Below are 27,646 nucleotides of genomic sequence, written 5' to 3' on the forward strand. Positions count from 1 at the left end.
TGTTTTATGTTACTAATTTCTTAATGTTAAGTCCTCCAATAGATTTGATAAATTAGTATCTATGAACTGTGCATGTATATTTTTATTTTTTAGGCACCTCACGGGAGCAACTGAAAAAAGGTTGAGGGAGACAATGCTGAGGGAATTTTAAAATATAATTTATTCATTTTAAATCAAGACTTTGACTCTTTTTTTTTTTTTTTTTTTTTGAATAGGCTTCCTATCTGGCATGTCTTTTGTAAAGACAGTCTTTCATCAGCAGTGCAATATGCTTCAGGTGATGCTTGTGCCCTGGCAAACAATGATGAAAATGTCCAGGAAAAGGTATGCTGAATAAATCGTGTTAATTAGCCACTCAGTCTGACTTGATATTAAATAAAAAAAAAATTATACACTTTGGTTCACAGAGTTTTCTTGGCCAGAGTGTTTAATGTACTAATTTGTTCTGTGTGGGTGATGTTACCCCCCCCACCCCGCAAGTTTTTGCTTTCCTTTACTTCAGGTTTGTTGCAATTATGGGATAATACAGCTGGACAGTTTGGGGGGGTGTAACAAGTAGTAAGGCTAGGAATTGTGGCTCAGTTTTTTTTATTTGGGTGCCAGATATTAGAAGAAGTGGTCATCAGGGATAGTATGTGGCTCTGTAGAGACCACGATAAGAAGTGATGGCCAGGATAAGACTAGTCCACAGTATGCCAGCTGCATCTGCGTTGTGTTAAAAATCAAGCGCACAAATGGTTGCTATCCTAAATAGAAGATTTAAGATTGTTTTATTAAGTTAGCAGTTATCACTTTGTTTTCCTCCTGTTTAATAAAAAGAAAGCTAAAATACATATCTGAAATGCTAATAAACAAGATTCTGTCCCTTACATTACTGAGCACTTCAGGTTAAATGGAGTGTAATCATCACCCCTGGATTAACTCATCACGAGTTTCTAAATATTGCAATTTCATAGTGAGTTCCCAAGGTGTTGAGTCATATCAGAAAGTCATGGTAATTTCGTTTATTTATTTACAGTGGTAAAGAATCAGTCTTATGATAAGCATGGGTAGTGTTGATGTTATTGGTCTTCCCATTTCCTCCATCAATCAGTAGCAGTGCTAGTCGTGGTCCTCATTCCAGGAAAGCTTTTATATGCCACATCAAACCTGTAAAATGTGTGTTGAGCATTCTAGTTGATTCAAGTGAAGAGCTGCCTGACCAGAAAAAAAAATGCTTTAAATATTATAGGTTTCTTAAGCATTTCAACATCTAGGGTAGCTGTATTTTTTTTTTCCAGCTTGTGCAGCCTACTAGCATTCAGTCCTATTCTTCTGGCTGCCTGAAAAAAGTCCTGTTCAAGTTTAATGGTTGATGTAATAGAACTGGAAAGATCAAGTAAGCTTAGAGACTGAGAAGCCACTGGTGTATGTTTTTTGTACTTTTTTTGCAACATTTTTCCCTTTGTTGTATTAACATGTTTGCATTTTTAGGCAGCTTTCTGAACTTAAACCCAAAGATGTGGAAGTTCATGCATTATACTGTACTTTTTACTCATTAAAGAAAAAATCTCTTGGGTGTATGCGAAATCTTAAGCATGTGTCTGTTTCTCCTAACTAGGCTGCTGGAGCTGTCCTGCTCAAAAAGAACAGTCTTGGGAGCCCTTGATCAGTTCTCCTTAGATCAGTTGTCTCTTAGAGGCATTGATGCTATTTAATCGTAGGGACTAGGATATGAGCTAATACTATTTGGGGAAAAATGTTACTTGGCTGTTGTCTTTAAGATGTGCTTGCTCAAATTTGTACTTCCTGCTCTTCCAATGTATGCCTTAACTCTCTTGAGTTAATGTGATAATGCAGTCACACTAGCACTTCCTGAACACAGGAACCCTTATAAAACAAGGGGTGTGTCAATTTCTACCAGATTTCTTGCTGTATCTTAAAGTATTGCTCAAAAATAACTTGCATATGCTGGAGTCACAACTTTAAAAAAAAGAAGTTTGGGGGCAATTAAATTCTTGTTAGTTCTACAGTCTGATGGTTTTAGAACTTTTTTCTCCCTGAAGTGTGTATTCTTTTTTATTTTGTGAATTCACTGCACTTGATTCTAAATCTTTAGTTGTAAAAGAGCAAGTTACAGCAGATTTCTGAAGTTATTCTAGTTCTGCTGCTAAGACTGCTATAACTGAAATGTGCCAAGTGGTTTGTGTTTTTTTAACTGGTTGTCTGTTGCAAGTCATCTTAGGATTTTTTTTTCCCCTCCTGTTTTGGGCAGCAAGGAGATAGGGAGGATTTGTCAACATGGGAAGTCATAGCAGAGTGGTTAACTTCCCTTACTTAGCAAGCAAACTGAATGCTTTAAGACAATGCTAAAATGGTCTGTCCTGTGAAGATTTCACTGAATTGTTTTAACTTGCTGCGGTCTTTGTACAGGTGAGATTTTAAGCATACATGGGCAGTGGCTCTGAAGATTCATATAGCTTAACTTGTTGTTGATGTTTTGGTGGTTGTGAAGCTAGTATTATGCCATCTGTACTAAATGTAACTCCTCTTCCTAGAACAGGAGGCCTGTGTTACTGCATACTGACTGTTCATTTACCTTTAATGTACTAGGGGGAAGAGGCTAGTCCCAGACTGGAGCCTGAGCCTGCAGACTCAAGTACACAGAGTTACTCTACAGAAGAGCTACTTGATGACTTTACAAAATCTGACCAGGCAAGACTTTTGTGTCATTCAGTGTCTCCATACACTCTTCAAATGCTTCTTGAGCTTCAGTTTCATTTTGGTTATCTGAAGCTCATACTAACAGCCTGTTGCCTTTCACATGCGTGCAGGGTTGCTGTCAGGCTCACGTTTCCAATGAAGGAGAAAATGTGAGCTAACAGATCTTACATTTCCCATGTGCGTAAGTAGTAATAAGAGTAATTAAATATTTGTAGGCACTGACTAAATAAATCTTTCCAAGAAAAATGAAAATTGGGTGTTATAGGTATGGATGTCTCTTTATAAATAAAACATAAAAAACCCTCACTGAGGTCTTTTATATAGATCAGACTTGGTGGTTGTAGCTGTCCATTTGAGCTTTGATCCTTCATGGCTTCTGTCAGTTTCATTTCCTTTTTTAAAATGGAAAAAGGGTTGTGTCTCAGTTGTATGTGCCATTAATACCATAAAGTCAGTGCTTGGTATTAAATGTTACAAAGCCCACTGTTAAAGATGACTTATTTGATAATACTTTTGTTTTGTAGATTACAAGATGACATACATAGGGCATAATTCTGGATATATATTGCATGGTTTAGATATGTAACTCTGTAGTAAAATATTCTAGACCTCTTAATGTTCAGTTAGATGGCTCAGAGTAATGCAGCTATTGACAAGAGGCTCTTGTTTAGTAGTATTTTTTTATTGCTGCAAGAGTTAATCTGACCTGTTTCAGTGGTTATGTACTCTCCAGATTTAGAAAGCCTTATTTTGATTGTGTTGCACAAGGGCTTATGAAAACTGGACACTTAGAATAAATAACTCAAGACTACTAGACTCTCAGAAGTGATAAGCAATTTCTCTCTTTATTCAGTTACAACATGGAATGCAATCATTTTGGACCTCTGTTGGAGTGATAAAATTTAAAGCCTTCCCCAAAGTTAGGTTTAGGATGAAAATAGTAAGTGTAAATTTTATTGTAATGGAGCATGCAAATAGAACTATTTGTTTCAGTTGCTGAAATATTCAAGCTTGGTTTTTGTGATTGTCTCTTTACAGAAATACATGGTTGAGGGAGCTGTTGCATATGCCTTCTCCAGTTAATATTTTTACACTATTATTGCAGACTATGGTGGAGTGTTGCAGCTATCCCAAAGTAGCACTGAATACCACCTAGGTTTATGAAGAAAGAAAATTTATTTCTTAACTGTCTTGCTGTCTGCTTTTCAGGTTAATTGGTGGCAGAAGTGAACTGCTGAACTGTTAAAACGCCATACCAAATGTTGTTGTATGAATGTTTTTCCTCTTCAAGTTTTGAAAAATGTATTTTCATTTGTAATGTTTTCACAGACTACAGAAGTGAGCGAAGCAAGCCAGCCTGAAGCTGAGATGCCATCTTCAGTAGATTTAAATGAAGCTTTGTCTAGCATAGTTGCAAGCACTGAAAACATTTCCAGTTCACCTACCTCAGAGATTCCTCCAGTCTCACAGCCTGAGTAAGCTTTTTGTATTTTCTTGTTTTGGTCTTTGAGAGAATATCACTTACTCTGGTGCTGTTAAAAGGGTTACCTCTTCAGGTTTAGTTGAAATAAGACTAGGCTGCTAGACATGATTCTTTTGCTGTACTTTGCTTTATGGTGTCAATGCTAATGGAATATGCAGCCATTTACTCAGTGTGTAGATTAATAGTTGTGTACTTGCAGACATGTCATACTACTGCCATAAGCTGCTGCTTTGACAGAAGAAAATCCATTGTATTTTATGTGCTAGATAATCTGTACTATAAAAGCCCTCAGGTCTTTACTATTGGGATTTCTGCCCTTCACAAGTGTGCTTTCACATCTGTGATAACAAGCATCAAGGCTACTTCAGCAATGGCCTCTGCTTTCAGTTAAGGAAGAACTTTGCAGAATTTTATTCCAGGACTTACAACAGAGCAGTCTTAAATAAGTTCTGATATTAAGAGGCTTTTGATGAAATAGCAAATTGTAGTAAAACATAACCAAGACAGTTTGTAATTCTGGTACTTGGCAATGTGTTGCAGGGCTGCCTCCGCTGCAGACAGTCTTCAGGAGTTGATGTGCTTAATTTTATTTTCCTTCTTTTGTGGAATGCTGTGCTATCAAATATGAAACGTAGTATGGAAATTCTTGTGTGTGTACTTCTAGGTACTTTCACAAAATTCCCCTGGGCTTTTTAATGTGTGCTAAGTTGAATGTATTCTGATTGTCTGCTGATAGATAAAAATTCAACACATTAAAAATGAAGTACACTTCTCTTTGCTGTGTTGGGTTTTTTGAGAGTCTGGTTTTTTCTGGACACACTTTTACATTATTTCACACTTCAGTTTAGCTTTAAATAGTAATAGGAGGTCTCTTTGTACAGATTAATGGTGATACCCAAAATAGCTGTAGTCCAACTCCATAGTTAAACAAGATCTTTAAAAAGACTCAGTTGCATTTATTATCTTTAGACATTTTTCCTGTTTTATATGCTGATTCCCATCAGTGTAATAAATTCCAGCTGCCTTAGATGTTAGTGGCCCGATATTCCAGCAGGACCTCTTAGTCAAAATATTCTGGAAGTAATTTTATTGAAGCTCTTTTTACATTGAAATGAATCTTTTTTAGGCCAGCACTGATTGTAGCTTTTCTGTGCTGACCTGATCTGGGAAAAACTTACTGGAAAAATAATCTGAGCTCCTCTTCTGGCTGCAGGTAAAGACAGCTGCCACGTGAAGTGAGCTTGGTAATGCACTTTAAAAATGAAGGCAAAGCTACTAAGAAATGAAAGTACCCAAAGGAGAGGGAGCACTGCGGCTTTTAGGCTTGTGCTACCCACCTTCTGCCAAAATGGGCAAAATGGGTTACCTGACGGCAGTCAGGTACAGCCTGATGTCAGGGTGTTTTGAAGTTCATACTTGCCCTGTATTTTATTCTGTTTATAGTTATCAACTATCTATCTATCCACTGAGGTCAAGACTATGTGGAGCTTTTTAATTTTAAGTGTAGTGGTCAACCTTACTTCAGTCATTAAAGTGTTACATGCAGAGCTAAACTGTGCATCTCAGATATGTGTTTGGGGGTGTTCAGAGAAACTACTCCCTGTTTGTAGCTAATAAATTATTGTATTCCTAGCATTTGTTAGTTTTTGCTACATAGCAAAAAGTCTTGAATACCTGTGAGTTTTTTGTTTTATACTGTGAGAACTTTATCATATGAAAGGTACTAAAATTGGCACCCTTGGTTTGTTGCAGCTGCTTTTGTTGAATTGTAGCAGTCAGAGAAGCAAAAAAGATCCCTTTTTAAGTTGCTGACATGCCGTTTGTGTTTTGGCAGCTCTATACCATGATATTGGATTAACCTAGTTTGCTGCTGACATTGAAGAAAGCTTATGTTGAAATTTAGGAGGTAGAATAAAGCTTTTACTTACATCTGGTGTATAACCTTCTAGATCAGTATGAAAGTCATCCCTGTACTGGAGAAGAGAGGACAGTCGCTGAAGTTATCAACAAAGTTATTTGTCCATCTTTTCCTCCCCACCCATTCCATCATTCCTAACGAGCATACAAGGAGACTTTGTTTACAGTTTTTGCCTTAGGATTTGTCTGATGCAGGGTGTTCAGCCTTTCTGGGACAGAGGAAGTACAGCAGTAGGCAGATGAGCTAGTTTGGGCTGTCGATGCAGCTTGGATAATGGTCTGCTGGGTTACCTCATTTTTATTACACTAGCAAAAAAAAAAATCTAGTGCAAAGGAAGTCTGCCTAGCTCTACAGTATATCATTATGCCACCCCTTTTCTCCTCTAGTTTCAGCCAGGTTCTGTTTTGACTCCTGCCCATTGGCTTGGGAACATTAGGAGCTTTTAGAGATGGACTCAGGCTTGGGTTTGATTCCTTTGTTGAAAGGGAAAATTGCTGGCAGTCAGGTAACTCTGAAGCTGTTCTTAGTTTGTAGTGATGATGGGAAAAATTATCCATTGCAGTGTTTGGTAAGATGTTAGATGAGAGTTGTGGGAGATGAGAAGCTAGCTTTGTGTTCCCTTGCTGAGACAATCTGGAAAAGGAAATTCCATCCTTGCATGGGTACAGCTGAGGATGCAGTTCCACGAGTATAGCATACTCCATTCCACTTTTCTTAATTATTTCTGTGAGACTGTTGCTTCTTTAAAACTTTCAAATATGTTTGTGGTTGATTAGCAGGGTTACTTGTGTTATCAGAAGGGTAAAAAGCATGTTATTTCTTTCCCTTCAGTGCAATAGAAAATTCCCGTGCTGATACCCCTGTAGTCAGCTCTAGTGAAGCTGAGCAGTCAGAACCTGACTGCGATATTGGTGGGACACTTGAGGCTGACCCTCAGAGTGAGCCTTCCTCTTTTGTCAGTCCACCAGAAGGGTGAGTATTGAAGTAGGTTGTAAGTCTGAATAATTTAAAGGTAGTTGTTCTTTTCTGTCCTGGCCTTGCAGCAAACATTTGCATGTGCTTGCTCCTCTACGTATGTGTGTTTAATAGTGTATGTGGCTGAAAATGTGATTGTTTTATAGGTCCTAATGCTCTTAAAACTTTCAGCCTTGCAGGTCAACACATAGAGAACATATCATCTTCACATGGCAAGGGAAAGAAGACAAAATCTGAGTTTGAGTCAAAAGTTTCAGCAGCTGAAAAGGGGGCAGATGAGCAAAAATCTGCTCTGAATGCCTCAGAGAACTTAAAAAGGGAGGTAAGCAGTACTGATAGCCACACAGTACACACGGGAGCGTAATGCCCTCTGTTAGGTTATCACTGTTGTTGAAGATGAGTGATATCCATCACTTTTGATTGCCACTGTGTAAATGCACAGCACTCACGTTTTGAGCATTGTGTGTGGTTCTGTTGTTGCTGTCTCAAGAGGGTGTAATAAACAGGGAAGAAAGGGATGCAAGGTTGATCCGTTGGCACGGAACAGTTTTTCTGAGTTAAGTCTCTTCAAGTAAAAGACTTGGGGAAATAAACCTATCTGGAGCAAACTCCAGAAGTGTTCTTCATGGAACAGAGAGTTGAGCTGGGACTTCCCGCAGGATGCTGTGGATGCTGTACATAGGTTTGAAAAGAAAAGGAGGGGGGGGTGGGTTGCACAGACCAGGTAAGCTTGTAAAAGAGAAGTCTGAGGGTTGAATCTTGACTGAGCCAGGAAGTTCCTGAGTAGCAAGCAGGTGACATTTAGAGGAAATACAAAATGTTTGGTGTGGTTTTATTCTTTCCTACATATCTTTAAACTGTCACTAATAACTTGGATAATTCTCTTTTAAAACTAAGTTTTTCCCAAGATCGTTAACAGAGTGCAGTATGCCTTAAAACAATTACATGCAATCAGGAAGAGTCTTTTAAAGAACTTCCTACAAGCAAATTGGTGTAAACCATTGTTAAAAAAAATTTTCCTTAACCTAGTGTTTTAAAGACTGCAGTTTAAATAATGATGGTGTTGGCCTGATGTCATAGTTAAGCAAGAGCATGATTTGACATTGCTTACTCAGTTTTTTGACTTACCACTTTTGTCATAGTCCAAGGAGGATCTTAAATATTGAACTTTCTTGGGAGAGGAAGATACAACGGGGTTTTTGGGTCCTCTCATTTCTAAATATATGCGGGGATGTATTTTTGGGCATGCCACATCTGAAATTCTGCTGCAGTGCAGTCATGTGAAGAATCCTGTTGTTGCTTTTGTCCAGTTATATGTGTTTGGCTCTTTTTTGAGGGCTTTCAGCTGTAGAACTTATGTGAAATAATTCTTGCTTTAAGTGCAGAGAAAGTGTCAACCTACAAAGCAGTCATTCTGGAAACTACCTTTAAGATTTTGTCTGCAAAATAACGTCTACACTTGAAATGTCTAGCAAAAGCTTTTTGCACATCTGGTGGTGTGCTGGAAATGTTTTTGTACAAAGGAGAAGTTAAGACTTGAAGTGATGTAGTGTGTGGTTAACTTAAAGGTTGCTACTTAGGCAAGTTCAAAACATTATTTCTTTGATCATTAAACATTTAATGAAATATTTTAAAATAGTATCTCGTTCTGCTGTGTTTTTGAGGTGTTAAACTCCAGGGAACCTCTGTAATTCTGACATGACCAAGATTCATCTTTGAAGAATTTTGCTACAGGGAAATGTTTTCTCCTGAAGAGAAGGAGAAGCAAAAATCTTGAAGAAAAAGCAGACTTTTTTGAGACAGAATGCTTATGTTTTACTTAATATATATTAGTTTAGCCACAGAAATTGCCAGCAGCTCAGTGAAAGAATCTATAAATTGTGGAGGAAATAATCACGTGTTTTTTCTGACTTGTGAGCTTACCTTGGCACCAAGCTTTTAACATGGCTTCAAATGATGTGTCTGCTGTTGACTTGATGACAGTGTGTTTTGTTTTGGTTTTTTTTTTTTAAAGCATTCAGGTTGATCTTTGTTTTCATTGTTTGTACTGGAAAATATTCACAATTGGTGGATCCTTCTTTTGCAGAAAGACTATAAGAAAACAGGAGAAATTGACCCTACGTCAGTGATAACACCAAAGGACCCTGGAGACATTCCAACATTTGATGAATGGAAAAAAAAAGTCATGGAAGTGGAGAAAGAAAAGAGTAAGTTCATCATTCATTAGTTTGGTCTAAGTACAGACCACTTTCATCCTGTCTCAAATCTGAATAGTGAAACTGCCTGAATTTGGAATAATTGATAGCATTTATTACGTAAAAGCAGTGAGCACAAGTTCCCTGAAGGTGAAAATACTGTTTGTGTGGTTTGTTAGAGTAGCAATATTTTCTTGTTCCTAGGTCAGTCAATGCATCCTTCTACTGTTGGTGGGCAGCATTCCACAAAAAAGGTCCAGAAAAATAGAAATAACTATGCTTCTGTAGAGTGTGGTGCAAAGATTCTGGCAGCAAATCCAGAGGCAAAGGTAAGCGTTTGCTAATTATTAGTGTGCATTATTTCAGTTTACTTTTATGCAGGAGGTAGAACAAAGTACACTTATTTAAAACTGAATGCTGATTTCTGAAGTAATCTTTTGTGTTTATTGTGAGTTTTGATTTACAAAAACTGAATCTAAATATGATCTGTTCCTTGTTTGAAGAAGGATTGCTGTAGTTTATATCTTTAAGTGAATTTGTAAGGGGGAGCAGAGTCTACTCAGTACAGAAGTTGAACAAAGTTGTAATAAACAGCTTGTTGTAGTAAATAATCTGTGATTGTCCAAAAGTAGTATGGCATACTGTCTCCTGTATACTGTCTTGCTTAGAATGTTACAAAACTTGCTTTTCGTCTAGCTAATATCCAACGTTTTTGGCGAGAGGTGAAACAACCCTTGATGCTGCATTAGTATCTACTGTATGATTTAAAATACTAATTCTCTTCTTTATACAGAGCACGTCGGCTATTTTGATAGAAAACATGGACCTTTATATGCTAAATCCTTGCAGTACAAAAATCTGGTAGGTTGCTGGGGTTTGCTTATATGACAGGAGCGGTTATAGTTTCCCGTCACAATGGGACTGTATGTATCCTGGGGGACTGACGTGACCTTGGTGTGTCTCTGCCTGAAATGTGTGTGTAAGGAACTTTAACGGATTTAGCAGTAGACACTTTATTGTGTCCCCAGTAGAATGCTGTCTCTGGTATTGAGAAGGAAGTTTAAGGGGATAACTTTATTTGCTTTAGTATTTGCATGTTTTGCATAATTACAGCCTTGCAGAAGAGAAGGTGCTGAGTGTTCAAGTAAAGATTTTGGTTTCTTTCTTTCAGCTGTCAGATAATTGTAGGACTCAGTATTTACCATGTACTAACTGGTATTTCAGGTGTGGTTTAAATGATGCTTGCTATCCTTATTTTGTAGTTCTGTGACTTTTTGCCTTTGAGTACAAGGTGGATGAAGCTTTTGTAGCTGCAGGTGCTATCTATCTAGAGTTACTAAGCTAAATATGCAGGTAAATGTCACTAGTGACTTTGAAGGGAGCAACAAGTGGTGCCTTCTTATTGTACAGCATTTTTGTAGTGTTCCTTTATACCCAGTGAAGCATGCAGTATCCAGGTAAAGGGCTGAGGATTGTAACTGTAGAAGGAAAAGTGTTTTTTTTAATAATTTTCTTTTTGTCTTCAAGGTTTGTTATTGAGCTCTGTGAACCAGTCCAAGTAAAACAGTTTGACATTGCAAATCATGAATTATTCTCTTCCACTCCTAAAGACTTTCTGGTATCTATTAGTGACAGGTATGTTATCAAAACCTGCTCTTCTGAATGAAAAATGAAACAATTATTAAATGGATGTCTTCGTAAAACATGATCTCTACATGCCTGTTGTTGTGCAAAGTGCAATTCATTGTGAAATTAACTGTATTTTCTCTGTATATTATCAGTTACTAGTGTTTTTTTTCCATGGAAAGGCAATTGTGAGGTCCCAGAAGGCATAGTTTGTGTTCTTTCCATGTGTCCTGCATTTTTTTCTTTGCCACCTTAAAAACAAAAAGGAAAAAAATTGTTGAAAAGTAGCAATGAAGCAGTAGACGTTATACAGTAGCCACAGTGGATGGCAGGTCATAAAATGAACGTTCCATAACTGCATGCCTCTCGGGTGGTGGGCGCTCTCCTCCCTTGTCATTCAGACAATTTTCACGTGGCTTAAGCTGTCTTCAATGCTGAACTCTGTCCAAAAAACCCCCAAGGACACTGTTGAGGGAAGTGGAAGGGGTAAGAATACTGCTGGTTGCCAAATGGCTGATTAAAGGTGGCTTTATTGCATTTTAGGCAATGTTGTACCCTCAGTACTTTTGGGATTGAGCAGATTATTCTGATATGTGAAAGAGGAGATATTTGCAGAGTGTATTAAAAATACTCCCTTTCTTCTTCAGTGCTTGAAGTGTGTAGGTTCTGATTTTCCTATGCTTGATCTGTTGCCTGTTTCTGACTCTGGTTTGCTTACAGTTTTTTGCTTACAATAGTTACAACCTGTCACTTGTGTGTCATGTTCTTCAGTGTTGATCTGAGGTGACTTGTTCAGTTCCAGCAACTTTCCTGTAGGCTAGTTGAATTTCAATAATTGGATCAAGTGTAGGGTCTCATCCTTCAAGGGCTTGCACGCCGTTTTAAATCTGTGAAGAGGTACGGCTGAGGTTTTGTGTTGGGACTATCCTTATCTTGCAACTCTTCTTTCCATAATAACCACATTTCTGCCATCTTGCAACTGAAAAAACAGGTATTTCTTCTGTGAAAAGACTTTTTGGGAAACTTCAGTGAATGTCTGTAAACAGTGGTTCTTGTATTTTATTAGCTGACTGCTTTGTTCTTTTTTAGGTATCCAACAAACAAATGGATTAAATTGGGTACTTTCCATGCCAGAGATGAGAGAAATGTCCAAAGCTTTCCTCTGGATGAACAGATGTATGCAAAATATGTTAAGGTAACTTAACACAGCAAAAGCATCCATCCGTACTTCTCAGAGAAGGAGAGGTTTGCTGGTCTTACCCTATGTAGTAGAGCATCCAGAGGCATGTTATCAAATCACACTTTACCATTAACTGCACTGGTTTTGTTAGTGGCCCTGGTGTGGGTGGCTGTGGACTAAACGCTTGTCACGCAATCACAAGTATGCTACCTTCCTCGTAATGATCTTGGGAAAGTAGCTATTACTTTGTGCCCAAGTACATACTTAGTTGCTATCTGAATTAAGAAAAATCCAAATACTGTTCTGGTCTATCTGACTTAACCAACTGTCTCCTGAATATAAGGTTAAAAGTACCAGCCTGTTTTGTCTCTTGGCTGTGTCTGCTTTCTGTATGTATATATCTACACCCTCCCTGGAGGACAGATTAGAAGATGCTTATTTCTTGATACTTCGGTGCTGTATTCTGCTATAAAGTTTAAAGTGAGTCTGAAAGAGTAAGCATTTGAATTCTGGTTCTCATTAATAGACTCACAGTGCAGTTTTGTAGACGTTTGATCAGAACTGCGACTCATACGAATTATTTAGGCGTATTGCTACAGGAGCACTTGCCCTGATCTCTCTGCCTTCCAAATAACTTGCAGCAAGCTGTCTTTATTCAGGAGACTCAAAAGAGCAGACTCCTTAAATAATGTAGTACTTAGAGTGGGATAAAACTTTTGTGAAAATATTGGGATGTAGTGGAGGTTTAAATTCAAATAAAATCAAGACTTTTTAGGTCCTCTCCAGCAATGTGCTATCTTCCAATTATGGCGCTTGCAAAAAAAAATTTTTTTTTGTCTGTGCTATGGAATTATGATTTGTGCTTTCATGAAGAAGTAGCTATGAATGACAGTTATCTAACTTCTCTATCTAGAAATTCTACACGAATCACAGGATAAAGATTTCACTTATTTTTAATTCTGCTTTCTGGCTAAAGTAATGCCTTAAGGTAGCTGGAATCTTGCTTGTCACTGAAACTGCAGAATTACGCTAAAGGCTTCAGCACTTAATCCCTTGGCGGATACAGTGTTCTGCCTTGAATAATATAGCATGGTAACATTTTCAAAGGATTGTTCTTGTAGCATTTTTACTTTATAGCACAAAAAGTAAGGAAGTTCTAAGTGTGCCCAGTCTACTGAAGAAGAGTCCAAAATTTTTTTGAAAAAAGTTTGATTTTTGAAGTGGCTTAATGAATGTGTTAAAAAGTTAATGGCAATTTTTTGTCAGAGTGCTTTCATGAGAATAGTTATCTTGATCTCACTTGTGGATTATTGCAGTCCCTCATTAGTAGTGTCTATGTAGTGGTTTAATAAATGTGTTCTATGCTTGCAGATTAATTTAGATTAAATAAATATCAGTGTGTAGTCAAGTTCTCACTAGAAAGACACTGACTAAAGCTTCCAAGTGTATCATCAGATGCTCTAGACAGTTTCTTCCAGTAGTGTTTCTATAAATTGAAGCATGTTCTATTGATCTTGAAGCAGCAGCAGTACATGGAATGCATGCTATGAAGGATTTTTTTTCCTTTTGAGTAATTTTCTGTAATCTGGGCACTTTAAGGGAAAAAAATACACTTAGTAAATTTAACACGCTTCAGCGTTCTGTCTGCAGTCATGCTGCCTAGAAAAACTGAGTAACTTATTAAGGTCATTAATAAAACCCTTGTTGCATGTTACCTTTTGTCTGCAAGGTATGAGGGCTAAATGAAATCTTGCTGCCTAAGGCAGATGGAGTAGTATTGCAACTTTATCCTTCATAACTTGTCTCCTTAGGCATTTATAGTACTGAATTAAAACCAACAAAACTCTGTAGTTGCCTGTGGCATGTGTTCAGCCTTTGTACTGACATCTTTTTTTTTTTTCTTTTCCTTTCTCTCGCTTCAGATGTTCATCAAGTACATAAAGGTTAGCAACCTCTTCTTTTGGAATGATGAATGCATGGGGCTTGGGGTGTTCTCTGCTGTGACTCAGCACTTTAGTGCATGGCAAGAACAAACCTTTCAGTCTTTTCTATTATGGGCAACCTACAAATCCCTTGAGTAAACAAAACTTGCGATTTCAAGAGTGGGTGTATATGGTAAATGAGCTCTTGCCTCTGTGGGTCTTTGGAGTTTTATTTTAAGTTCCTTTTGTTCTTTAGGTGGAGTTGATATCGCACTTTGGATCAGAACATTTTTGTCCTTTAAGTCTTATAAGGTAACCTCTTAAGCATTTTGCTTTGTCTTTCCTTGCTGTGAGGATTAGTGTGTTTTAATAATGGGCAACAAATTCTGGTTTTTAATTTGTTATTTGGAAATACTGTGAATTGAAGCAGTGGTCTAAATTACCTGCTGTGTAGCATGCTTCATATCTGTTTGAAGAAGGTTTGAATCCTTTGATTTGATTCTCCAGCATGCAAGAAATAGTTCAGATTTGTGAGGGAGGGTGGGGAGGTGTTCAGAAATTGGAGCATGAGCGGCCTTACAGGAGGACACGAGCATTTCAAGGCTGACCAAGCAAGACAAGGAACAAGTGGTGAACGAAAAAGAGAAGGTGTGGTGAGTGCTTTTGAGAAGCTGCTGTGTTGCATGGCACCCCAGGTACATGCAGTTAGTAATGCTTGGAATATCTAAATCAGAACAGCGGGGTGTGTGTAGTTCAGAGAATAATCAGCCTCTGTACTGCTCCTGAAAAACAATTTCGATTCTGCTGTCAAAGCTATGTCGGGATTTGAACCTGGGTGCTCTGGTGTTGTAAGTCAAACCATATTTTCAGTTGACAAGACTGCTTTAAATTGGATTGATTGGCAGAGCAGGTCAAAGAGAATATAGGGTGCAAAGTGAAGTTAATCAAAGGTGAAGCTGAAGAGGAGATGTAAGAGCTCATGGAGAGCTTAAGAAAGTTTAGGTGTGAGCTCAACATAGGAGGAAAAAATCTCTGTGGAATTACTAGAATTAAAAACAGGATCTTGTTTTGGTGCAGCACTTGAGAGTGTGTGATGGACTCTGGATACAAGTCTGAGAAAATAAGTGTACCTGCTGCTTGATCCTGGTTAACTGTAGGCAACTATTGCTTATCTAACTTATTTGCTACATATTATTTAATTTTACTATTGTTTATCTAATTATCAATTATGTTAAGTAATTATTAATAGACTGATATTACATTTTTATTTTAAAACTTTGTTCATAGGGTGTTTGGTACTAGCATGGTTGAAGAGTATGAAGAAATAGCAGATTCTCAGTATCAGTCTGAACGACAAGAACTCTTTGATGAAGATTATGGTAAGCAAATTTCTGCATCTTTAGCCATTCAGATATGTTTTGTGCTGGTCTGACTTGTCGTTTCCTGCATATGCTGAATTATTTGACTGCTAAATTTACTTTTAGTCTTGTTGACAGTATTACAGCATTTCTGGGCTTATCCAATAATCTTTAAGTTTTAACTTAGTGTGTTGTAACTATTTGGAGAGTTACTTTAAAATTCTAGTAGTAAGTCTCTATTTCACTTAGCAGGTGAGGCAATAATATCTTCATGTGTTGACAGTAGTAAAGGATAACTAAAATTGTCAAAGGAGCTCACATGAAACAGCTTTATTCTTAGTGTCCATAGCCCATTTCCTGAGATGATTTGAATGATCAGTTCTGCAAGCAGTTGGGAAGGTGCTCATTTTGGCTTGCAGACTGTGTTTAAATAAAAAAATATGGGAACACCTACCTCCGTCTCATATGACAAGGAGGGGGGGAAACCCTATATAAAGCTTAGTGAGCTGTTTGCATTTATGTCATGAATCCTGGAGAAACTGAAGCTTGACCCCTGAGTCTCTTTGGGTTTCTTTTGTTTGGATTTCTCATTGCTTGGAGCTTGATATTTCAGTATGTAATCTCTGACCTTTGTTTTATTTTCACACTGTCAAACTGGCATAGTTGAATGAGATGTTAAATCTTGAGGCTTAATTTCTTTGCCCATGACACATTTAATTTTGATAGTTATAAGTGTTGTTCTTTATACATAGATTATCTGTTGGATTACAATACAGGGGAAGAAAAATCTTCAAAAAATCTCCTGGGTTCTGCTACAAGTGAGTATGATTTATTAGCAAAATTATTCCTGTGCTGAAAGAAAATGAGCTACTTGAAAGGGGAATGACACTTTTGTGATGCAACAGCTGTGACTAGTTCTCCTAGACTGGCAGGCTTCTATACCAACTCTTAATTCTCCCTCTTCTTCTGGTTCTCCATCAATAATAGGAAACCATTCATACTTCACGTTTAACATCTTTTCTTTATCATGACTTTTCAAAGAATACAGCCCTAGATAAATACGTAATTCAGGAATGTATTTTCTGACCCATTTTGGAGGAAAGGCAGAGACAAGGTTCTGAATGGAGCTTCCTGGAGCCAAAGAGGCATTCTAGTAGTAATGACAAATTTCTTAGACTTAATAAACTTATCCATGTGACATACAGTACAGATGTATGTTGTCAAAATTCAGACATTTGAGTGTATACAGTAAGATGCTCTTTTCCTGTTCCTCATCTTCTAAATAAGCCTGGGAATGATGTTTGTTTTCAAATATCTAGAATTGTTATGTTGCAGCAGTATCAGAGCCGAAAGTAAGATTTGGTATTAAGGACAGAGGTATGATGTAAAATGAGAGAGTCCAGCTTAATTTGAATGAATCTTTAGTTTTCTGTGTCTGTCCTGCTGTGGACATCCTGTGTTCAAAGGCAGAATTTTATCTTGCTTATTTAGCAAATGACGCTTCTGGACTCACTGCTTTAGTACTGCTATAAGTGATCCAACCTGTCTAGGGTTCCTCTGAGTGTTCAAGCTCTCAGTTTCTGACTGGAGACCTCCCTCAGTGGTTCACACACTCATTGTCAGAAAATTCCATGCTTAAATATTCTTCTCTTTTGTCTTACTGTTCTGTGGTTTCAGTGGACTAATGGTCAGTGAGTACTTCTCACTGGTGTTAGAAGATCTAGGTGGTAAAGGTTAGATTTTGGTTTTCAAATACAGGTTTCTAGCTTATAAACTTATCCTTTAAAAGCAACAGATGCATCCAGTGTAATAAAATGACCTGATTTTTTTATTTCCTTATGCTGTGATGCGTTTCAAGCAAGTGTTACAAAATAGCAGATTGCTCAGTGGTGCTGATTTCTGGGCCCTCTGAGTATGTTCTCTTTGATTAATTGTTTTCTCTTTTAGATGCTATCCTAAGTATGGTGAATATTGCTGCTAATATACTTGGAGCCAAAACTAAAGAGTCGTCTGAAGCTGAAGGTATTTTTTTTAGATTAAAAGCATTCTGGAATGTTTGATTTCTTTTTGTTACCCTGTTTAATTTTTTGTGAGGAGTTGGCTGATCTTTGTTTAAATGACTTTTTTCACCTTCTATGGCATACCTGCTTAGTGCCATATAATTCTTATCCTATGGGCTGTGAAATGTGGAACAAAGGTGCTGAATTTGCTGACGAGGGAGCAGATACAAAGATAACATCTGTTTGTTCAAATGTATTCTGAGGTTTTTACTCTTTGTATTACCCAGCTTCAGTTGTAGAGTCTAACTTGCTGCTTCTTCCTGGAAATATTTTGAGACTGTTCATAACACCATATAGATAAAATAACTTGGACATCTGCTGATAATTTGTTAGTGCAGGTAATAATCTAAAAAAAAAAAGGGCCCAAAGCCAAACCCCCAAATTCATTGAAAACAAACATGGTTCTTGAGTTTTATGTTCACATTTTCCTCCTTCCTGCAGCAGGGAACAAAAGTGTGTCTGAAAATGTCACTGCCACCCCTGCGACTTCAGCAGCTGCACCTGCGATTTCAACAGCTGCACCAAGGCTGCCTGAACCAACTCCTGTTCCTTCACCAGAGTAAGTGATTGGTGGTGGGTTTTTTTCAGTGTGTTCCTAGCAGAGACTAACATGCAGCAGTCTGGCATCTTTGGTAGTAGTATGCTCAGATATGGCAAACTGCCTTAAACAAGTAAAAAGGCAAGTGTTTGGTGAAATGTGTAGTATGGTAATGTACTAACCAGGGAAATGTATTGCTTTGGTTACTGTTTATAGCTGTTTCCATGATGATGTGTTTTGTTTTAACACTTGACTAAATGTCAAAATGCATCACTGACTTTCTCAATTGTTTGCATTACAAAAAATAATATTATTAGGAAATACTGCTTTAGAGAACTTCTGACTGCATACAGACTGGCCTTTGGTTACTGGAGTAAGCTTTGCTAATTTTCTAGAAGATCCTACTTTTGCAGTCTTCCAGAGCAGGTATGTAAAACTGTTGAAGTAACATCCTGTCTTTGACTCTCGTTGTAGGCTTGTTACTACAGATATTCCACAGATAGATAAAGAGCAATTAATTGTGGATTTGACAAAAGAAAGTCCTATTGTTCAGCTAGTACAAGAATATGAAGAAGATACAAGCCAGTCAACGGTAACCTTGCTGCCCAGTGATGATCAAGAAGAAGAAGCATCGGCTTGGTTTGAACTTGAGACAGAAAAGTACTGCTATGGCATGGCAACAGCATGTTGTATTTCCACCTTTTCAGAATATCTGTTTAAATGGTGTTCAGTTGCGGTAGCCATGCAACGGCAGCATAGTAAAACTGAAGGTAGACAAGGGCAAGATTACTCTGTCAATGTTCAGCAGCCCCAGACGGTCCTGACTGAATCTATACGTATGTCAACAGATGAGCCTCTGTCTGAGCAATTAGACAGCAAAGTCGAGACACCATCTGGATCTACTGTTGCAGTTGACTTCAGCAGTGTGGTTCGTGAGGAGATTGGTAATGAAACCACAGATTCAATTGAACTGGAGCCAAGCCATCCTCAGACTGTCTCTCAATCCCTCCTTTTAGAAGTTACCTCTGAAGTTAAGCCATTGCCAACAACAGACATGGCGTTGGAGCCTGCAAAGGAAGATGCAGGCCAGGTAGCACCAACGGTGACTTCCCCAGTGGATACAGCTGAGATCAGTGCAGGAACAGAAAAGACTGACACCTCTGTTGCGGAAGAAAACCTTGTAGCTTCTGAGACCAGTGTGGCTGCTGAGGTGAAAGAGATGAGCACAAGAGAGACTGTTGCTACTCCAGTGATTTCAAAGCCTCCAGAGACAGTTCTGCAGCCAGAATATACAGTAGGCACGTTAGCTGGCGATGCTGGGGATGGAAAGGAAAGCACTCCAGAAGTGCACAAACCTGTTTTGCCTCCTCTTGAGTCTTCTGTATCTGCAGAAACGAAGGAGGATGATCAGGTATCTGAAGAAGCTTTAATGGCATTTCCGGTCTCTGGGGGACCACAGAGAACGGCTACAGACTTCTATGCTGAATTGCAGAATTCAACAGAGCTGGGCTACGCTAATGGAAATCTTGTTCACGGATCTAATCAAAAGGAGTCTGTCTTCATGCGTCTTAATAATCGCATAAAAGCCCTGGAAGTAAACATGTCCCTCAGCAGCCGTTATTTAGAAGAACTAAGTCAGAGGTAAGTCTGAGGAAGACTGGTAAGAGTCTACCATATGTATTCAGGATTTTAGCCAGCTATACAGAGGAACATACACATACGGAAGGTAATACGGTGGAAGCTGAGTATAACCTAAATCACAACCAAAGCTTTATGGAAAACTGAGGGAAGTACCTGATCCAAGGTAACTACCAGAGACCTAGATGTCTGTGGGTGGGAAGGGTTCCCTTGCTGTATTTCAAATACAATCACATTTACTTTGTTTTGAGGAATATTGTCGTGGGTTTTATAAAAGGATAAAGTGTTGCCAGGCTGTAAGGGTTAATCCTGTCTGTAATCCTTTCAACAAAAGGGCACATCCTCCTGTTGCTTTTAGACTGAATTACACAGACCTACAGTGTTGTCTTTACTGAACTGATTGTTTCCACTTAAACTACTCTGCTATCTGTAATAACTCTTGTTGAGAAGGGAGCGTGGAGAAGGGACCCAGAATTATTTGTGAGGGATATATATAAATTTATGTTTATCTGTAATGCTCCTTAGCCATAGAGTCAGGAAATTGTACCCACTTCAGAACTGGTTCCAAGGAAGGGGCTCTTCGTTATATTTACTGTTGTGTAAACTTGGCAGTCAGTTTTTTGTGGAGAATTCTCCATAGTGAATTCGTCAACTGATGCTGAGCTCTAAGGTGTTGAAATAGATTTGACTTTAACCTTGGAAAAAACCTACAAAAAAAATAGGAAGAGACAAGTCCCTGTTTTATGTTTGAAGCTTAAAAAGAAATACAACTTCATGTTTAAATAGAACTTCTCTGCACAAAGAGAAGCTCTCCCCTTGCATAGTGTTATTTCCTAAAGATAAATCTAGTGCTAGGAGTTTGAGGAATTATCATTTCAGACCTTTGCACTCTTTGTTTCAGGTACCGAAAGCAAATGGAAGAAATGCAGAAGGCTTTCAATAAAACAATAATAAAACTTCAGAACACGTCAAGAATAGCAGAAGAGCAGGTATGGTTTGTTTAAGTCCTTAAGTGTTTTCCTGCTTAGGAGAGTTTACTTTCAAGAAGGAGTTAAAGGAGGTGCAGAAGTTCTTGTTCCTGGCTGGCTCAGGCTCCTGTCATTAGGTGGCTGGCTGCCTGATCCCAGGGCAGAAGCTGTGCATGAGCCCTTAGGCTTTAGCTCTGCCTGGTCCTCTGCACGTGTATTTAGTAACATGACAGGACTCAGCTATCTGCCTTTAAAGAAGATGGCAGAAGTCACTGCCATGAAATGAACTTGGCATAATGTTACCAAATGTTACCTGATAAGTAAAAATATTGGTTTTAAGCGTGCATGTGACTAATGCTGCTTAAGCAGTTTGAAGTGTTATGTGAAAGTTGTGTTGAAAACAATGCTGAATAGGTCGTGCAGCTATAAAACGCCTGGCTGTGTCAGAAAGAACACTACCTCGGTACGTGTGAGTGTGTGATAGCGGGAACCTGACAACTAAATAGCTTGGCTATGACTCTTTCATACAGGATCAGCGGCAGACAGAAGCAATCCAGCTGTTACAAGCACAGCTCACCAACATGACGCAGCTGGTTTCTAATCTGTCAACAACTGTGGCGGAATTAAAACGTGAGGTAATTATAATTCAGCAATATGGCATGAGAACTCAGAGGAAACAGATGCATAAACATATCTCAATTTGAGGAGGCCTGGAGTCTTTAAATGGAGCTTTGCATTTGAGAAGTTGTCTGGAGTATTGCTTTCAGCCTACTTTAGCAGCTGGCCAAGGGAGGGGAGGAAAGTTTGTGTAGCTTGAGCTGTCTTGTACACAACAGGGTTGGTAATAATTTCTACTACAGCCCTACTAGCCCCATGACTGTAGTCTGAGCTAACAATAAAGATAAAACTTAGAGTGACTTAATATCTCAACCTTCCTGTAGTGCATTGGAATTGATATGGTTCTGTGAAATTATTCCTAATGAAATTAGAAGACTAACCACTGACTTGGAAATGGCAATAATGGGATTTGTTGCATGTGTAGAATGTTTGACATGCGTCAGAGGGAATGGTCAAGTTCATGCTTCAAGAACTTTCCTGGTACTTGCCATGTTATCTGACTGGTTGTATTGCATGGCTTTGTTACACAACTTCAGTAAAATGCGATGGTTTGCAGTGTCCAGCACTTGCGTTGTCCACTTAAATATTAACAGACTCTTGTCATAGGAAGTTTAGTGTGCAAGAGTGTACTGGCCCCTGTTAGAACTGGGCTGTAATAGCAGATGAGTACATGGAGGGTTACCCTCTTAGCTGCTGAGTGGGAGGCTTGTCCTGTGTTACCAGCTAGTGGTTTTCAGCATTCAGTCCTTGAGTGCTGTGTAGCCAATAGACTACACCAAACCTCTGAAGAAATACTCAAATTTCAACAAGTGTTTGGTGAAATTGAGGGAAAGTGACTTGAGAACATGTAGGTTGTGTTCTTTTGAAGATTTTAATGTTTAAAACACAAGAATAATAGTATCATTGAATTCTTCTTTGTCATTAACAAGTGTATTGAATTCTTCCAGGTTTCTGATAGGCAGACCTACCTCGTGATTTCTCTGGTTCTCTGTGTCATTCTGGGCTTGGTGCTTTGTGTGCAGCGGTGCAGAAGCACTTCTCAATTCTGTGAAGATTACCTCTCAACAATTCCCAAAAGTAATCACTACCCTAGTCCCAAAAGGTAATGTATTTGTATTTGAAACTTAATTTTTCTTGCAGCTTTTATTGATACTAAATCTGCTGGGACTGGCACATCTGCTTGGATTCTGAGTTGTCTTTCTTTCCTTAGAAGTATTTTGGAGCTACAACACTTAAGATGACTTGACAGCTTATTGCAAATACAGTGCTGTGTCTGTTTGCCGGGCTTCCTTGAGCACCTCAGCAAATAGTTTAGTCCTTCTGCCAAAAGTGTTTCTTAATGAATGATGTCTATGACACGGTCCTGAGAAAAAATGTGTTTAGAAAAAGCTTTGTGGATTTTGTTCCCTAGGTGTTTTTCCTCCTATGATGACATGAATTTGAAAAGAAGAACTTCTCTTCCTCTGGTCAGATCACAGTCTTTTCAGCTAGCTGGTAAAGAAGGTATTATTCCCATACTGTACATCTAGTCTCTGGTGTTACCCTCTTAGTGCTGTACGATGTGTGTGTTACTGCGAGTGCGTGAAATGGAATTGCAGGTCAATGTCAAAGCACGCTGTATTATAGTAGTTCATGTGTGCATTCTGTAGGATGAGGTAGTTCACAAACACTTACCAGACACTTGCAGAATTGTGCTAAATTATGCTAGAACATAAATGTAGTCTTTGCTGTCATTTATACTCTATAGACGTTTTCTTGGGGTTAGTAGCAATCCATGCAGACATTCAGATCTACAAAGCTATGAAATGTGCAGAAAGTGTCTTTTTTTTTTTAGTGCCAGGAGTGGGAAGTCTGCCCTACTTCTCAGAAGTCCTGATAGCTTGTCTTTTCAAACTTGGCAGATATTTAGGATCCAAATTTATCAACTGTAGTAGGAAAACTTAGACTGCTTATGTTGGCGTGGGTATGAGGAACGGTCTGGTGTTCTCAGTACTCATGTGACACTCAGAGCAACTGAATTGTGATTTCTTCCTTTCATCATCATTATGCAAAACCAAAAGTGTTACAGATTATAGTAACTACCAAGTATGCAGCTGACACTGCTTTTCGGGAGTGCAGCAAACTTGCTTCACAGGTTTTTATACTGTGAGTAAAGCTGCATGAAAACTCATGAGTTGAGTTTGGAACACGTTGCGATAGAGACTAGCTAAGGTGTAGACTATTTTTTTGTGAAACCACACTTTTTCTGAACTTTCCCCTGCTTTGGCTCGGAAGAATGATTTACAGAGCACTGATGGAGGAATGTCAGAGTGGCCTCGTGTCAGTCTGAACGTCTGTGCCCTTGATAGGTACGCATGCTTCTCATCTGTCCTGTCATGGGCAGGCTGCACATTAAACACTTCCTAACAGTTTGTTTTCATAGAAGCTAACTTTTGCTGACTCTTGTTCCTTTTCCCCAAAGGATGTTTTCTGCACCTCTCCTATGCCCTTATCTGTCAGGACGTCAAGTGTATATCACTGACCACTGATAGAGGAATTCCTCAGTGTTTGCTTTGTGTTCGTGTGTTGTACCTCCATTGACTTAAAACAGGAGCAAAGATGTGTGTGATATGTGGGATATTTTGTCATGCTATTATTTATTTAGAATTGTGTGTTCTGGAGCTGGGAGTGTCAGGACTGTTAAATTGATGTTCCCTCTCTTACAGTGGATCCAGAGGACCTGTACATTGTGGAACCCCTGAAGTTTTCCCCGGAGAAGAAGGTACAGTGGCTGTGAGGCAGGCAGGCAGAGCCGGGCATGGGGCTGCCTGCAGGTGGTGCATGTCTCAGCTGCTCTCCCCTGTCTCTGCTCCTAGGCTTGGCTTTTATGCTCTGCTTGCCTTCTGGAACCTAACTGTTTCTCTTTTTACTTGTGGTTTCAGAAAAAGCGTTGTAAATACAAAAGTGATAAAATAGAGACTATTAAGCAAACAACAGAGCCTGTGCATCCAATAGCCAACGGGGAGATTAAAGGAAGCAAGCCGTTTACGAACCAGAGGGACTTCTCTAACGTCGGGGAAGTTTATCACTCTTCGTATAAGGGTCCTCCATCTGAAGGAAGCTCTGAAACGTCATCGCAGTCTGAGGAGTCCTATTTTTGTGGCATTTCAGCATGTACAAGTCTGTGCAATGGGCAGACCCAAAAGACAAAAACTGAGAAGAGGGCTATAAAGTGAAGATGGTCTAAAGTTTCAGACCAAGGGAAGCTCATAAAAACTCTTAATACAGACTAAGTCAGGGTCAATGCCAAGCCTGCATGACATAATCAAAGGAAACAAAGATACAACAGTGGGAACACTTGGTGTCAACAGCAGTTTCTGGACATATATAAAACTAGCTGAACTTCTCAAACAGGAGAGTGTTTGTTCGTTTGAGAACAGTCTGTGGTATTCTGTGGGAGGATAGTGGGAGACGAAGAGCTCAACTAATTGGAAAGTATTCAGAAATTTGGTTTCTGCCTTTTTAAATAGATGGGATTGTGTCAATCTTGGCTATAAGCTGCAGCTTTACGAGGCTGATAATTTCGTATGAGAACAGCTTGGGGGGAGGGAGGGCAGGGTTCATTTTATAAAGGTTTTTTTTCACAGTTCCTGGGGCAGAGATTTTTTTGAAACCCAGTTTGTTGGGTGGAATAGGGATAAAAGCCTAATCCTCTTCCTTTAGCTTTGTTCCTATTTCTTGCACCTTCCCATATTTATGTGCCTTTTGTCTATTTATAATGCCACTGGAAGAGGGGAGATACAATTGTTTGTCATTTGATTTATTTTGTAATTTCTCTAGCTTTTTTTGAAGATGCAACACTACAGTGCTGTAAAGGGACATGTATTGGCCTTCAGCTGGACTCAATGTGGACTAGATACTGTAAAAATACTAATAGTTGGACTTTCCTGACTAGATTCTGGTTTTACAAACTCGGTTGAGGAAAATAAGCTCACTAGGGATGGTAAATGTGTTTGTTTCCACCTTCAGTTACAAATGAGAGTTGGAGTCTGATGTATGCAATGAATGCCAGTGGCTCTTTAGGATTCCCTGTGTACGATGGGATCTTAGGCTGATGAATGCATTTGTTATCTCAGTTGCCTGCTGTAGTTCTCTGAAGGAAGCGAATGGGGAACGCTGACTGTTTCTGTGCTGAGTGTTGAGCAAAAAGCTCAGCTGAAGAATGTGAGGGCGAGCTGGTGCGGCTGGACCGTTCCCCGAGCCAGCTCTGGATGTGTTGAGTTTGCAAAGCCATGAAGTCTGCCCAGTCAGGCTGGTTCAAAGTGGGTGTTTCCATAATGTTTGCTTTTGTATTGGCTAACAAATGTGCAGTGTTTGTATGGTTGGTATTTTCATATCCGAGTGTTTTTTTTATTTTAACTGTGATTGTATAGTTGGATACTATAGGATGTGTGATTGCTAAGATGTTGAGTGTGTATCTGAGTGAATGGAACAAAAGGTTATTCCTTTTGACAGGTGTTACAGGTTCACGTTGTAAAAAAAATAAGTTAACTTATTGAGCACTTTTAGTGGTACCCTTTTTAACAGATCTAATGCCTTTCCTGGGTATTGTATGTAATGTGACTTATTTAAAGCCTTTGGGTTTTTTTTTTGCTGCTTTCTTGTTAGTTTATGAATACTTTACAGTGATGTACTTTTGGAGTTGATCTGCACAATTAGCCAGTCAGAGCACATGAACCAGACATGTTGAACGTGAATTTGGAAGGGTTTCAAACCTGGATGAGGCAAATACGTACCACCTGAGTGCAGCATATGATGTTGTGGAACAAGAGTGTGTAACTACAGAGCTGTAGTGCCATTAGAAACTGTGAATTTCCAAATAAATCTGAACACTTTGTCTTTAATTTAGTGGCATTTTTCCTTTGAAAATTAAACTTGTGGATTAAATTTTTTGAGAAAGACTAGTCTTTAAATTGCAGCCTGGGACTAGGACTGGGGTCCTCTGGGCCGTAATGAGGAGTTCATAAACTTATTTGTCAGCTTAGATGTGTTTGTCTGTTTAAAAAAAGAGAAGAAGGGTTGGGAGCAGAGGGAAGCTGAAGGCTTGAGAGGTGCTTTGTCTGAAAGGTCAGGAATTGTGGCCATGTAAAACTGCAGAAAAGTTTCCAGCAGGTCTCAGTTCACGTCGTGCCCCAGGGGATCCTTGGCAGTGGTGGAAGCTTTCTGTGAGAATGACTGTGTGAAACTACCTTTGGTACTGGGAGCTAAGGTTTGTGAAGGATGTAAAAGGCCATTAAAAGAAAATGTTACATAGTTGTTTATCATTTCAAACCCGAGTTTTCAGCTTGAAGTTTGCCTTTTACTGGTCCCTTTCTCCTAACTTACTTCTAGCAAGTGTAGGAGCAGTGCGTGCAGCCGAATGTGACTCACCAGCTGTCCAGCATCTGCTTCTGTCAAATGAGGCCTCCCCAGCACTAACTTCTTGCTTGAGTGTCTCAAGCAGTGTTTCTGCTTCCTCACAGTTCTGTGATTTGAAAAGCAATTGAATGTGGGGCTTGCTGGGGGGATGGGGTGTTTTTGGATGTGTGGTTTTTTGTAGTGTGGTTTATTTACTGGCCTTCCTCTTGATAGATCACTCGTAGGAAGTGTGCTTTCCTTTACTGCCTTGGCAATCACTGAGCTGTTCTTGTCAGTAAGAATCAGCTGAAGCTGGACATGACTGAATTCTTAAAACAGCCCATCTTTGCTGTCTAGCTGGGAGGGACTTTTGTATTCTCATATATATGCTGCGGGACCATTGCAATGATGTCCAGGTCTAAACTTTCCAATTAAAGCACAGGTTGTGCTTCAGCCACTGAGGAAGGCAGCATCTGAAGGAACCTGCAGAGCTGATTGTGCGATTGCAAACCTGAGAGTGTTTGTTCTGGCAGCAGACTGGAGAGTGAACCACAGCTTCCGCCTGCTGCTGCCTTCCTGCTTTTAATTGTTTGTAACCACTTTTTTTTTTTTTAAGAAAAGGCTCTTAATGTCATATTCTTATTGCTTAATGTTATCCTTTCATGTGGGTTCTTGAGTCATTTGTTGGTTCCAGTTTTATTAATGTCACACTGACTCTAGCTTTTGAAACTTGATTCTTTTGGTGAAATCAAGTCTTCTTAAATTGGTCATAATCTTCATATAGAGATAATAGTTTCCCATTAAGATAGCTTATAAATCTTGACAAATTCCTGTATTGTTGTGGATACTCAAAGGGAGGGCCTGGTCCATCTTGTGATATTTTAGTTGTCAGTGTAAAATACCAAGAAGCCAGCATGCGGCTGCAGCGGTGACGGCTGCATCCTTGCAGGATGGAGCCCAAGGCCAAAAAATGTTCAAGTGACATGAAGGCTTCCATGGGAGGACAGATATTCACAAACATATGCGTTGTCTAAGTGAAGTACTAGCCATGTTTGCCAAAATAAGGTATTTAGGTTAGATGCATTAGG

General features: G+C 39.0%; 1 protein-coding gene across 1 annotated transcript; it reads left to right on the forward strand.

Moving 5' to 3' along the window:
* Positions 1 to 215: 215 nt before the first annotated feature.
* SUCO (SUN domain containing ossification factor) lies at positions 216 to 25,003 on the forward strand (the record flags this gene model as incomplete). The annotated part of the gene is given in 24 exon segments (XM_010079485.1): positions 216 to 324; positions 2,593 to 2,694; positions 4,033 to 4,178; positions 7,251 to 7,401; positions 9,166 to 9,286; positions 9,479 to 9,603; positions 10,068 to 10,135; positions 10,802 to 10,909; positions 11,990 to 12,095; positions 14,003 to 14,023; positions 14,259 to 14,314; positions 15,290 to 15,381; positions 16,113 to 16,178; positions 17,308 to 17,382; positions 17,865 to 17,979; positions 18,433 to 19,599; positions 20,498 to 20,585; positions 21,095 to 21,199; positions 22,130 to 22,284; positions 22,594 to 22,685; positions 23,888 to 23,943; positions 24,104 to 24,439; positions 24,441 to 24,527; positions 24,529 to 25,003. Coding segments are annotated over 24 exon segments (3,571 nt in total), but the record flags the coding sequence as incomplete, so codon positions are not given.
* Between the last annotated feature and the right edge of the window lie 2,643 nt (positions 25,004 to 27,646).

The sequence above is a fragment of the Pterocles gutturalis genome, unplaced genomic scaffold, assembly GCF_000699245.1.
Source record: "Pterocles gutturalis isolate BGI_N339 unplaced genomic scaffold, ASM69924v1 scaffold9656, whole genome shotgun sequence".
Classification (NCBI taxonomy): Eukaryota; Metazoa; Chordata; class Aves; order Pterocliformes; family Pteroclidae; genus Pterocles; species Pterocles gutturalis.